The 13,699-nt window shown below is 38.6% G+C and overlaps 2 protein-coding genes across 2 annotated transcripts in view; one reads left to right on the top strand and one right to left on the bottom strand.

Moving 5' to 3' along the window:
• Positions 1-2,119: 2,119 nt before the first annotated feature.
• DUS4L (dihydrouridine synthase 4 like) lies at positions 2,120-9,820 on the bottom strand. The gene is made up of 7 exons (XM_088533227.1): positions 9,812-9,820; positions 9,530-9,664; positions 9,172-9,293; positions 7,142-7,259; positions 5,858-5,980; positions 4,670-4,896; positions 2,120-2,396 (listed from the first exon to the last, which is right to left on the bottom strand). The coding sequence occupies exons 2-7, from the start codon at positions 9,637-9,639 to the stop codon at positions 2,149-2,151; spliced, it is 948 nt and encodes a 315-aa protein (XP_088389353.1). The 5' UTR covers positions 9,640-9,664; positions 9,812-9,820; the 3' UTR covers positions 2,120-2,148.
• Positions 9,821-9,929: 109 nt separating this feature from the next.
• Positions 9,930-13,699, top strand: part of COG5 (component of oligomeric golgi complex 5) — a 162,078-nt gene continuing 158,308 nt past the window's right edge. Inside the window, exons 1-3 of the mRNA XM_088533222.1 lie at positions 9,930-9,995; positions 10,712-10,851; positions 11,807-11,864. Of these exons, the coding sequence (XP_088389348.1) occupies positions 9,935-9,995; positions 10,712-10,851; positions 11,807-11,864 (259 nt within the window). The 5' untranslated portion in view covers positions 9,930-9,934. The remainder of the gene's footprint in view (positions 9,996-10,711; positions 10,852-11,806; positions 11,865-13,699) is intronic.

Raw genomic sequence — 13,699 nt, 5'->3', positions numbered from 1 at the left:
GCTCTATCAGCTGCGGGAGATGCCAAAGCAAAGCTTTTGTATTTTGCTAATTCCAGAAGAACTTTTTAAAAATTGATAGTTAGTTAGGAAATGGAAAGACCAAACCCCTAATGATGCTACAATTAACTTATGCAAACAAGGAATATGCCCAGTGATTTGAGAGCTGGAGATCTGTATTTTCCCCTATTTAAATGATTTATGAGAAATAAGACATTTTAAAATGCCTGGAAGTTAAATAACTCTCTCAAAGATATATCTTTAGCAATTTATAAATATATATATAAACAACATACACTGTTCAGATCATGACTTCAAGATTCTTGAAGATTCTTCTTCCACTTTTGCCACTTCATTTTCTGTCAACACAGAGAAGTGCACGTTCCCCCATACAAAATTGCTAAGAGCAAGAAGCCATACAGTTTGACCCAAGAGCCATCTACTTCACCTACAGAAGGTGATGATAAATTTCCATTGACTTTTATGATGAAAAATTGGGCCAGAGCAAGCACTCTCCCATTACTAGCAGTATCAACTGCAACGTAAGTCTTATACTGCAGGCAGAAATTGCTGAGTGATTTGATATCACACAGGCACAACAACTGCTGCATTCAAAACTGTTTCTAAATTCCAAATCCTATTTAGTTTCTAAATAGGTCAAGGTATTTCAAGTACTCTAGAACAGTATTTCTATTTCTATTGAATAAAAGCCTTGCATTTGTGTTATTATATTGTGTTTTACTTAATGAGCAGCTTTCTCTGCTACTTTGTGCTTCATAGGGCAGTTACATGAAATGGTACCTGACTTCACTGTCATAAATATTGAATGAGACTTGACTCAGGCCACTCCTTTCAGTCTTTTGGTTTGTATGATGTCTAAATGGGAGTACATACTGAGCAAGAGTATTTTATGCCACTGCATTACAAAAATTGTGATAATTTAGAGATTTAAATGGTAGGAAGATTTGGGCACTGACATCAATGGCAAAAAAAAGCTCAGACTGTATATAGCGCATTTAATAAAAAATAATTACAACTATATGTAAAAGCAAGCAGTTTATTTAGAAAATTTAGAACTATTCATTTGTATATTCATGGCAGTACCAGAGTCAGGATTCCTAATTACAACTAAGCAAGTTTTAGTATGAATTTCTGTGTAAACATACAAAGGAAACAAATGAATTGATTACAAATAATCGCATTGCACAGAAGATGTGCAAATTTTCCCATGCAGAACAAGTGCAGCTGGTGTGCAATTTTATTATCTTGTTCTGATTTTCACTATTTCCTCCTATACAAAGATTCAAAGCCAAGTTGTTGTCACACTTTCACAAGCAACATGCCCACAGGCAGAAAGGATTGCATGAATCCCACTGAGAAAATCTGTCAGCTTTTCTTTGACCCATAAAACTCTGTTTTAGTAGGTGAGAGGGATTTAATCTTTTATATAATTATTATACAGTAGATAAAACTGCATTTAGTCTGACCATTCAAGTCTTGTTCAATTAGTTTTCTACTTAAAACACAGTATACAAGTAAACTTTTTTTTAAAAAAGATGTTCCGATATAGTCCCTTCAACCTTGTTTTGAGCACAAGTGTAAGACATACACTTGATTTGAGATTACTGAAAGTATTTATGGTACCACTGACTGATAAAATAGGTACTGGATATTGAATTATGAGTAGGAAACTACTCAAAATGCTCAAATTAAAAGTTAAATTTCTCCTAGATAGTGTAAATATTTCTATGATTGTTCCCATTATTCTTTTGGTCTCTAACTGTTGGTGTTATTTTTGACAAGTCCTTCTCATTTTAGGAAGTTTTAGCAAGAAAGATCCCCAAATTTGCAAACATACTCTTATGAGCAATTGTCTTGTACAAGAAAAAAAAAATTCCTGGAGTCTTTAAACAGTCAATCCAAGCAATGCATTATAAACAGAATCCCACATTTATGGAATCCAGACTACTGTTTTAGTGGAAAATGCTGCTATAAAAATATCAAAAATATAAAGGATCATACTGTATTGAAAATATTTACACAATGTATCAAGTTGACTAATAAATAGGAGACCAAGTAAAACTACAGGAACATATCAGCAATTTCAAAATATAAATCTTCATACAACACATAAATACAGAGTTTAAGTTATCACACACCATAATGATCATTCAGATAATCTAAAACTGATGAGGTACTTGATAAAACATTAAAAACTTTCTTCTCTTGTTTTGAAGTTATCCGTTCCATCATGTACATTAAGTGATGGTGAAAACATGTAAAAGGAGTTCCATGCTCAAGAGCAATGCTGACCCAGTCCTGGATGCATTTCAAAGGTGTCTCTTCATATCCAGCAAACATAGCTGGATTTGCTAAGAGTCCTCTAGCCACCATTACACCTTCAAACAAGAAATTAAAACAGAAAGTTACAATAAAAATTAAACTGAACATTAAATTTTCCTGCTGATTTGGCATAGCACCTATTATGGCAAACATATAAAGTTTGGCGATTAGGAACAGAACGGGTGCACAGCTACATCAGAGAAATCCGCTTAACATTCCAAGCCCCAGAGCACCTGTGGTATCTGTCAGAAAGTTCAACTTCATGATGTATCATTCCAGAAATTCTGAAACAATACACAAGATGCAGTAAAGAAGCCTTTCTCCCCTGCTTTTCAAACAGCAATTCAGTTGTATTTTGTTTTCATGTGCTACAAACAAAGTGACTTTTAATGCCACTCAGCTGATTAACTGAACTAGAATCATTCTTCCCACAGCATTTGTCTCAGTTACAAGAACTGCAGGGCTCTTGGTCTGTGGCAAATCTTTCCTTTCTAGATAAACCAGCATGTTGGCAACTTGAATCCTAAACTGTACGATAAATCCCGCCAAGTTCAACTGTTATTTTTCTGTGCAAAAATGATTCAGTTTGCCTGCAATGTAAACAATCTCACAAGATAAGATGACCAAGCATGCCAAGTTTCTTTAAGTATTGTACATGTCAAAAAGAAATCCAAAGTTTGGGGACTGTACTTCCTACATTTTATGTTTTTCTTAAAACATAAAGATACTTTATACTTTTGTTATTTAAGGTCACCTGAGTTATAAGAACATTCATTTCTATTACATATTTTCTTTTTGATTGTACTCAACAGTATTTCATAATATTTTTAGGCAACAGCTATTTCTGCCTGCTTTGGCTTTGAGGGGGAAGCCACTATGGCAGTTTGGTAGTATCAGTTTCTGTTGTCGTCCCTAAACACCAATAATACTGGCTGTTCTCTGTCCTGTAGGCGAACAGTGCCAGGTCACACAGCAGTTCTTTTACACAGCTGGGAATGTAACTCTGATGCATCCTCCTGACACTGATACTGAGATTGGTCCAGCCCTTAGTGAAAGCTGAAGCCACCAGGAACCCCCTCCCGATTCTTCTCATAAGCTCTGTGCGTGCACTGTAGATGGCAGGGGTGGGCATCTGATCCTGGGCTACAAATAAAAGTAGGAGCCATGAGGCATGTGTGGGTGCATGCGGATTACCTCTTTTGATCCGCTAAGGTGAGGGATGCCCTGTAGTCTTGAGCTTTTTTTCAAAAAGGGATGTGTGGAAGGAGGAAAGATTAAGGACATGAGGAAATGTATGAGGACAGACTAAGCGAGCTGGGCCTGATTAGCCTGGAGAAGACAAGGCTGAGAGGGGATCTGATCAACATGTATGAATACGTAACGGGAGAATGTAAAGAGGATGGGACTAAACTCTTCTCGGTGGTGGCTGGTGGCAGGACAAGGGATAATGGGTACAAATTAAGACACAGGAAGTTCCACTTCCATGTGAGGAAGAACTTCTTTCCTGTGAGGGTGACAGAGCCCTGGAACAGGCTGCCCAGAGAGGTTGTGGAGTCTCCTTCTCTGGAGATCTTCCAAACCCGACTGGATGCCCCCCTGTGCCACGTGCTCTGGGTGTCCCTGCTGGAGCAGGGGGATTGGACTGGATGATCTCGAGAGGTCCCTTCCAACCTCAACCCTTCTGTGATTCTGTGTGTGTGTGTGTGTGATTCTGTTTTCCTCTATCTGTAAGATGCAAACTCTGTATAATTTATCTTTCAAAAAGGCCTGCCCTGGAATCCTGGATATGTACAGGAATCCATTGTGACAGGCACCAAATAAGTGTATGGATTCTAAAATTCCCTTCTGCCTTTTTTTTACAGCTATAGTGTAAGACAGATTGGACACCAACAGATGAGGACAGTGCAATGTCTCACTGTGTCCTTGAAGCTACTCATCTTAGTTATGGTTAAGCATATGGCCTAACCATATTTCCTTTTTCTCTGCCTTCTTACCACAAGAAAATTATAACCATATGCAGGGAAAAAGAGTTTTCCAAGACAAATTTTACAATTTGACAAAAGATGAAGAGGTTTGTAAAAGGAGGGAATCAATGTTTGATGATCCCTCTGAACATCACTACTGAATGAAATGGCATAATTAAGCAAAGGCTTTTGTAATTTGCTCTTGAAATCTTTGTGATTTTGTTTATAATTTTTGTCAGGCATCCAAATATCCTCTTTTCTCTCCTCAAAGTGTGAAAAAATCACTCAAATCATGCCCTACTTCAAGACAAAATACTTAGAAGTTTGATTTCCAAGTTTATATAAAAAGCAGTGTTTAATCTTACCATCTGCTCCTGTCAAGTGATGAACATTTTCAGCATCTTTTAAAGTTTTAATGTCTCCATTAGCCACAACAGGTATGGACATACTTTGTTTAATAATTTTAATTGCATCATAATGTACGGGCTGATGTCTTTCTTCTACATTTCTCCCATGTACTGTAATCCATGAAACTCCACTTGCTTCAGCTTTACGACACAGATCAACTGTTCTTTTCAAATCCTCATGGATCCTAAAATGCCAAGGAATGGAAATATTATTTAGTAACTTACTGAAATTGTTCAAGAAGCCATCAGGTGACAAAGATTATATATATAAACTGTTTAACTAAAGAAATGCTGTTGACAGAAGGTAAAGAGACATTTTTATAAAACCCATGATTTTGTGGTATTAAAATCACTATTTAATATTCTTCAATTACATCACATCTCTGAAATACTCAAAAGATTCTAAAATAAATGTTGCATTATTTTGCATAGTGTTGTGAAGGAAAAAAAAATAGAAGCAAGCTCTAGCAATTCTCCTTTTCTGAGGGATCACAAACTGAGTTGAAACATAACTGAACAACATGCAAAAGCCTCACAGGAGTCATTCCAGAAGCCACGTGTTATTCCAGTAGCAGACAGAGTGTTGCATGACACTTACAAAGCAAGGCTGAACAAAGCCTTCCAAAAGCTCAGGAGGTGATGACAGGAATCAGATTCTTTTCCTCTCAGCAGCTGTGGGAGGCCAGTTCTCTGTTTTATTGCCTCTCCCTTAATGGACAACAGCAACGGTGGCTCTGGGATCTACCAGCTCACAAAGTAAGCTGTCATGATCATACAGATTATGCAGCTCATGGCTTTTCTTTTACAGAACCGTACTTTTTGAACTCATTTGAGTTGAATGAACATTAATTTCTTTTGGAGTGTAAGCCACTTCTGGCATACTGTGTGATACCTGGGTTAGTTAAAGGCTGTGCTTATTCCACTCTCTCAGATTTTCTTGGACTAGTTGGCATCAAACAAATCTCAAAAATCTTCACATTGAAGGAATTATCAATAACGTATAACATATTAATATTTAAGATATGTAATCATATTAAACTGCAGAGTAACTATTACACTATCTTCTAAAAAAACTAAAGTTGTTTTACTTTAGAAAAAATAGAGGGATTCTTACACATACTGTAAAGAGCAGTAAATTAGACCTACCTTATTTTAATAGATATTGAAAACGTAGGCTTGTCAATCTGATTTCTTACATGTCTCACCATATCTCGAACTAGCTCTGGTTTGTTTATTAATGAAGCACCATAACCTTCTGCCATTGCCCATCTTTAAAAGAAAAATAAAAATGTTTCTAATCTACATTGGAAACAAAAGGAAAAAAAGGAAACCTACCCACCCCAAAAGAGATTAATTTCAGTCAAATACATCACTTCAATTTCTCTCCTTATGCCTTGGTAATATGTGGTTAAGTAAACAGAGCTAGTACTGGCTGTAGTTCAATGATTCTATGATGCATTTGCAGCATTACCTTCAGTCTTTATTTTACAATTAAAACTTTGACTATTAATTATTGGTTATTAATCTCTTCCAGTTCAATCTTCTCTCTACAGAATGGACTCACAAGGAAATCATGAAAATTACCATTTGATTAACACTGATTTAGATCATAGATAAATAGTCTGGCTCTCCAGAAAAGTGTTTTCTCAAATACTGTAATTATAAGTCATGACAACCTAATTAGAACTGACAAATTAAGTATTTGCACCATAATATTATCTTTTGCTTTCCTACATTTATTATCTGATGGTTTCACTTAGAAAAACACTGCTTAACAAGCATAAAATAAATGGTTCTCAATTGAGATAGTGAGAATCTTCATTTGTGTGTTAGTACTCCCTGTCTCACTGTCAAGCCAAAACATCTTCATCAATTTATTGAGTAGATCACTGATTCACTGTATTTATACACCTAGTAAAAAATGAAGAAGTTATTTTCAGCACATCCTGAATAATATCATCCGTATAATTACATTTTAGAGACTATCCTTCACTTGCCAAAGTCTGAGACATCAGGGACTTGCCTCATCATTTGGGGAATTGCTACATGGTTTTCAACATACTTTCTGAATTCCTTGTAATGAAGTTCTTTCTGGAACGTCAAGTATCATGGCACTGGCAACGCATACTTAACAGCTGTTAAGAAGAGATGGGCACTTCATTCCTGAGCCAACACTCAGTATCTCAGAAATCAAAAAAGGCAAGTTGACAATTACACCTAGTTTCCTCAGTCTCACCATGATGACAGGTGTCTCAGGCCATACAGAGAAGTGTTTTACCACAAAGACATTTCTGACTTTCATTTTAAAATGCCATTACTATTTCAAGCTTTATTTTTAAGCCAGAAAAAAATGACCATAAAAATGAAGAATAGCATCCTTTACTTTCAAATTATTTAATTGTATTTGCACAGCTTTTTAAAAGCCTTTACCTCTGAGGACAGCCGCAGTTCAAATCTACCCCGTCTGCAAAAGGACAGACAATTTGGGCAGCATCGCATAAAACTTGTGCTTCTTTAGCAGCAAACTGAACAATCAGTGGATGATCTCCTACTCGAAAAAAAAATGCAGATTGTAAAAAAAAAAAGTGACTGTTCTATTAAGCCTGAATAATCATCATCATTGTTTCCTAAATTCATTAAAAGATGTTTGTTTTCAAAACTATTATCAAAAGTTATCTAAATCAGTAACTTGTTTAAAAACATTATCATTAGTTCACCAGTGTGCAAAAAATAATAATAAAAATCTTCATTTACTTTTTGAATTATTCGATATTTTTAGACCCAGAAGTCCTAAAGATTAAAAACAAGTAAAACCATTACTCTTGCCTCTATCTTCAATATAAATAGTCCATCATTTCGCTTGTATTTTCTTCATAATTCTTCTCTATTAAAGTAAAATCTCAAAGTTTAATTGGCATGCAATTTTCAATTGATTTCAAAGGGGCTCTTTCTGAATTATGGAGGCAGAACCGGATAAGCTTTATTATTCTTTTTTTAACAGTAGCCTTTTGAACTCATCTTGTGGGGGTGACACTCCAGGTAGAAATGCTGCCATACCTGGTGGTGACGCTGCCAAAGCCTTGCCAGGGCCTACGAGGGCTACACTAAAGCCCCAGCACAGACTTCCCCATCGTTCACCACTGTGTTACGTAACTTCATGAACTGCTCTCTTTGGGTACGGTGGTAGCTATGGGGAATCTTTCTGCTGATTTTTTAGGGATTATTTACTATCTTTTATGCATCAATTTACTCAAATTAAGCTAAACACCACACGCACATTTCCCTTTCCTTGCTGCAGCCCTTTTTCTTCCCCCTTTCTGTGCACTCATGGTTGTTTTTCACCTGCAATGCAATGGGCAGAGCAGCTTTAGCAGTTTTGTGTCAAGTGTCACTGCTCCTCAACTGGGGTCTGCTGAACTATTTCTGATTTACTAAGCCCTTGCAGAGAGACATATGGAAAATGCTCTCCTCTTTTACAGCTGCTGCACTACATTAATGGTATCTAAAAATATCTCAGTCTTAGCACTCACCTTCCATATAAACAATTAAAAACAGTCTCTCCCCTCATCTACCCAGCCAGTCATTCCTTCGTAGAAGGTTATCAGATTGGGTAAGCCTGACACCTTAACTAATTGCTTGGTGGATCCATGCTTAAAACTTCTGGTCACCTTCTTCCCCTTCCCATGATTAGGGATGACATCCATGATGAGTTGTTCCACCACTTCCAGGGACTGAGGTGAGGACTCTTTCTCTTTCCCTTTTTGAAGACTGGAGTGACATTAGCCTTCTTGCACTTCTCAGGCAGAGGTCCCCATATATTGTCAATTATGATCTTAATTATTCATTGTTTACACACTAAGAATATTCATGCTTATTTCAACTTGAATTCTTCTACTAATAAGAGTCTAACTGTGCAACCAACATATCATTTCTCTGTACTTAGACTGTCCTAGTTGAGTGATGCCCCATAGCAAGTGGTCAGTGCTAAAATTATAAAGTTTACTTCCACTGCTATTGCATAAATGCTATTTGCATAAATGCAAACACAATTCAGCAGCATGAACAGTCCTTACCAAAGCCTAATTCCACTGTATCAAATCTCTCATCCATCTATTTTCCCTCTTTTACATTCTATTTATTTCTGTTAGAGACTGAGTTAAGAGTTCACTGCTGATGCAGACAAGAAACAGTAATTGCTAGGAGAGGAATCTTACTGCCACCTAAATCAGGTTGGAGGGCCTGATTTTCAGGTGGTTTTCCAGTATTTCATATGACACCCTATTACTGAGATATACCACTCTTACCTATAGCATTTCTACGGTTTTGCAATCAATCAGATGCAATATCCCCAAATTACTACTGTTGTCAAGTTGCATAATAGCCTTCGTTTACCTGGACAATTCAGTTAATCATTGCATAAAACATTCTGAAAATTCAATTACTTTTTAATAGAAAAATACCGTTATTTGTTGTGAATTCGCTGTCTCTGGCTTTTGCAGACCTCACAAAGTCGGCTGCCACGATCATCGGGGTGTAACACAGATCGCACTGGTACTTCCTAACCAAGGTCCTGAAAGCCAACCTGCGGGCACATGAGGATTAAAGATAAATATTAAAGATATCTTCTAATCAGATACTCCAAGATGCTCTTTTGACATGAAATACCACGGGGATGTTTAGGTATAATCATAAGATAAAGATGTCCTGCATTGATCTTCCTTTTAAATAATCACAGAGTTAAAAAAAAAGTAACCATCTCAATAAAAACTTCCTCTTAGGAATCCACTGAAACACAGCGCTGACACGACCGTGACTTACTTTGAATAACGGACCATAGGGGCGCATATCTTCACAATCTGCCGGGAATGAAACAAATCCACGGGATCTTTTACTGGGCATCGTTCGGTTTCGGCGCCGTCACCGATCATGTGGAATGAGCGACCGCCCTCGCATCTGGAAAAGGCCAAAAAAAAAAAAAAAAAAAGGAGGGGAGCGGTGTTTGAAACAAGAGCACGGGGGCTGCTCTGCCGCCGTCGCCCGGCCCGGCCCGGCCCGGCCTGGCTCGGCCCCGTCCCGTCCCCGCGTGGCGCGAGCACCCACCGCCTTCCTCCCCGCCGCCCTTTCCCCGCCCAACGGGGCGGCCCGGCCCGGCCCGGCTCCGTCGCCCGCCTTGAGCGTCACGTCGCGCCGGCGCCGCTCGGGCTGACGCGCGGCGCGGCCGGCATGGAGGAGGCGGGGGGCGGCGCGGCTCCGGCGGCGGCCCTGACCGAGCTGCGCCACGATGGTGAGCGGCGGCCGGTGGCGGCGCGTGCGACCCCTCAGGTGGCCCCTCAGGTGGCCCCTCAGGTGGCCCCTCAGGTGGCTCATGGCGGCGGTTGAGCCCCCGTGCCGCCGCGTCCCAGGCAGCGGGAACCGGGCAACTTTGGTCCTCGTGCCGACAGCGGGTCCCTGCCCCGGGAGGGAGCCGGGGCGAGGGAAGGGGCTGCTGGCGCTGGGAGCGAACTGCCCCCTCGTGCCTGCCCGTGCTGAAGGCCTCGTGGTGCGGCCGCTTCCTAATCCAGCACCCTGGAATCCACCGTGGGGATAAAATTCTGGGGCTTCATGGAGTTGCGTGTGTTGCCTCTTTTCCGTGTAAAAAGGGTCGTACATTTGATTCGCGCACACTGCACCTTAGTTCATGGAGTTTGAGGAGGAAGGTGACAGCACCTCTTAGTATATCCTGCTCAAGGAAAGCTGCTGGGGAATAAAGGAAGATACCTGTCTTTCTTTTTATTTATTTATTTTTTCCTATTAGAAAGGAAGTCTTTAGCTTCAAACCTCTTTCTCTTGATTGTGGCCTCTTCTCAGTGTCTTGCTTATGCAGTGCAATGTAGAGTACGTGTGCTGATATACATGGAGAGGTTGAGGGTCTGCAAAGCACATGCTTTATGTCCACAAATACTATTTTACTGCTCAGAAACACAAAAATAAAACATACCTTTTTTTGTTTTGTTTTTCCAGAATGTTATGCTGACTTCTTCAGAGAAGATTTTGATGTCAAAACTTACACTTCCCAGTCCATCCATCAGGCTGTGATAGCTGAACAGTTAGCAAAACTCGCACAAGGTATTAGTCAGCTGGATAAAGAGCTTCATTTACAAGTAAGTTTCAAACATTCCTATTGTTCAGGAAAGGTTGATACAAACTTGTTAAAAGTTGGGTGGTGTCCTGAGTTTGCTGCTTCTGAAATTATCCGGTGTACTCAGCTTGTGGTCACTAAAGGTAAAACTTGCTGCAAAAGAAGCAGTGAATCTGAATGCTGTTTTGCTTTTAATTTCTGCACTTGGTGTCTGTGCTTGGAGTTTCCACTCTTCTTTCTGAGATGCTCCTTTACTCTTTCCGAATGATCCTGTTGACTGTGAAAAAAGTGCCTTTTTGGGAAGGTGATTGTGAAGAGATGATCAATAATGCAGAGGATAACTGCATGATTCATTTTGCACACTCTTAACCTGGGCTGCGGTTCTCCCTTTAGCTGGGCAAATATAACCTGTATTAAAACACCTCCAAGCCTTCCAAAAGAGTTTTGAGTTTGTATGGGGCAAAAGTTTTCTTGTGGAATCCATACAGACGCTTAAGTGGGCCTTGCCACGTGAAAATTTGCGAAGTTTGTGTTTAGTTTCAGAAACATACTTTCCTGCATCATTACATTCTTAGAGAATGAGTTTTTAAAAATTTACCTCTAGTAAATAGGAACTAAAATACCAAAACTGTGAATATACTTTCTTATTTGGCAATTAACAAGCTTACATTTACAATGATTGTTATATATGAGAGCGTTTTGGAATGTGACAGTACTCTACTGGCTTTATTTAATATCTATTGGCTGAGCTGCAATAACTGACCATATTGTAATTCTGAGCTCACTCTTTTTGTGAGTTATAATATATTTCTGAAAACCTTTTCATTTTTAAATTGCAGCCACTATTTCCTGTGTCTGCGTAATGTAGGAAGATGATGATGCTTTGCTGTTCTTTTCACCATCAAATCTCCATTCTTCTGTGATGATTTCTCATCTCTTTTTTTTCTTTTTTTTTTTTTCTTTTTTTTTTTTTTAAGGTTGTTGCAAGACATGAAGACCTATTGGCCCAAGCAACTGGGATTGAATCCCTGGAAGGTAAATATGTTTACATTATGCTGGTGTTTCTTTTAACTGAGAAATTGCTGTTGATGTTTGCTCGGACAATGTCATTCACTTTGGCCCATAATGTTACCTGTTACAGATCTTACTTTCAGAAGTAATATTTGGCTGTTCTTGTTTGTATCAGCAGAGGGAGCTCTAGGAAGAAGAGTTGGCTGATACTTTTCTGGAGTAGTTACCTTTTGACTTGTTTTTCTAAATATGTCAAATTTTAGTAGAATGCTAGCTAAGATCTGTTGCTGTAAGTATGAAGTTTGTAAATATTGAATGTCTCACAAAGTCTGCTAATCTTAAGTGAAGAGGCTTTAACACACAATCTTGCTTGCATTTTTTTCCCCCCTCTGGAAGTTGGCTGCCAAGTTTAAAATACACAGTTATTTTATTCCATGGTTTAAGATCTGGCTTTTAATAGAAATTTCTTTTTTTAAAAGGCTTAGCCTAGGAGATATTGAGCCTATATGGAAAAAAATGGTTGTGTATACAGCACTTATGTCAGGAGCAATTTAGACCTCTAATTTTGCTCCCTATTACTTGCCAGGGATTTCATATGTTCTTTTTTTTTTCTTTGTGCGGAAAAATACCGACTGCTATAATGTATGCTCCTTTGCATATATTCTTTGCATAGCATAATGTTATGGTCACTGCAAAACACTGAGTCAAGATATGCTTGTCTTCCTTATCGTGGCCATTTTATGACTTGATGTACATCTCTGTCCCTTTTTACAGTTTTAGGTTTCAACATAAGCAGCTAGTTTCTGCTCACTGACAATGTGTCTCCTGAGTCTTTGGAACTTCTTAGACATAGTATTCAACTGTTAGCATTTCCAAGCAGACACAGAGAAATAACTATTTAATCTAGCAACACTAACTCCTAAATTGCGTTTTAAACAATGCAGAAAATGAAGGTAGAGGAAGACCTGAATGCACGTTCCTACTCCACATAATGAGTAGGCAGGAATCTATCCTCTACATCAGTCTAATGATTGGTAATTGTCTCCCAGCCACAGTGTCCAACAATTCATGCTCAGTGGAATTGTGTTCTGCACTCCTGCTTGTTCCTGCAGACATTCCATCCTAGAATAGCTGCTTGCACACTCCTTTCTGGATGAATGAATGAGTGTTCAGTTCTGAAACATATAAGGCAAATGCAGTAAATTATGTATGTTACATAGCTAATAATGTAAAGTAAAACTAAAATCTAAGCTGCCTAAATTGTGTTAACATTTTGTCATTGGTAGAGGGTTATGCTTTTCAGGAAGTCTTCTTTGTGGGTGAGAGGAGTAGAAACTTTGAATGATTCTAACCCTGAAAAGCATTTGATACTTGAGATATCGGCAGGAACTTCAGTTCTGCAGTTAACGGAGCAGGAGATCGGGAAAATCCAAATCAACGTAACAAAATGTGTTTTAAGTTTGTTTTTCTTCTTTTCTTACCTCTGCCTGTCTTGTGCTGCACATTGTATGTTCTGGTTGCTGTAAAAACATTCATACATTCATAGTCAAGATTCATAGGAAAGAGAAAAGATGAATGTCAGTAGAAATATTAACTGTGAAGGTAAAACGTACAAATTGGGGCTTGATTTTATGCTTATCAAAAGAAGGTATCAAGTGAAGTTTATGGAACTAACTTACAGCATCATTTGAATGTGCAAAGTGGATCTCATCAAACATTTACATTAAATCTTCCTCAACTGGTACAATAAATTGCTGGAGACTTGCTTTCTTTTTCAGGTCTGTGCATTTTAACAGTGCAGTAATCTGCCGTACGCGCTCTTTTCTGCTTCATTAGCTCAAGATAGACCAAATAGCATC

Source organism: Tinamus guttatus, unplaced genomic scaffold (assembly GCF_059628265.1).
Source record: "Tinamus guttatus ecotype Peru unplaced genomic scaffold, ASM5962826v1 Tinamus_guttatus_pri_ptg000489l, whole genome shotgun sequence".
In the NCBI taxonomy this organism is placed as follows: domain Eukaryota; kingdom Metazoa; phylum Chordata; class Aves; order Tinamiformes; family Tinamidae; genus Tinamus; species Tinamus guttatus.
The sequence above is the reverse complement of the archived record's forward strand: the minus strand, read 5'-3'. Positions and strand labels throughout refer to the sequence as shown.

What these genes read in the sequence shown, in the direction of transcription:
- DUS4L (XM_088533227.1), bottom strand. Translation starts at nt 9,639, where the DNA reads ATGATCGGTGACGGCGCCGAAACCGAACGATGCCCAGTAAAAGATCCC. An exon ending in TCAATATCTATTAAAATAAG is followed by an intron (nt 4,897 to 5,857) that starts GTAGGTCTAATT and finishes TTGGCATTTTAG; the next exon opens with GATCCATGAGGATTTGAAAA. An exon ending in TCACTTGACAGGAGCAGATG is followed by an intron (nt 2,397 to 4,669) that starts GTAAGATTAAAC and finishes TCTTGTTTGAAG; the next exon opens with GTGTAATGGTGGCTAGAGGA.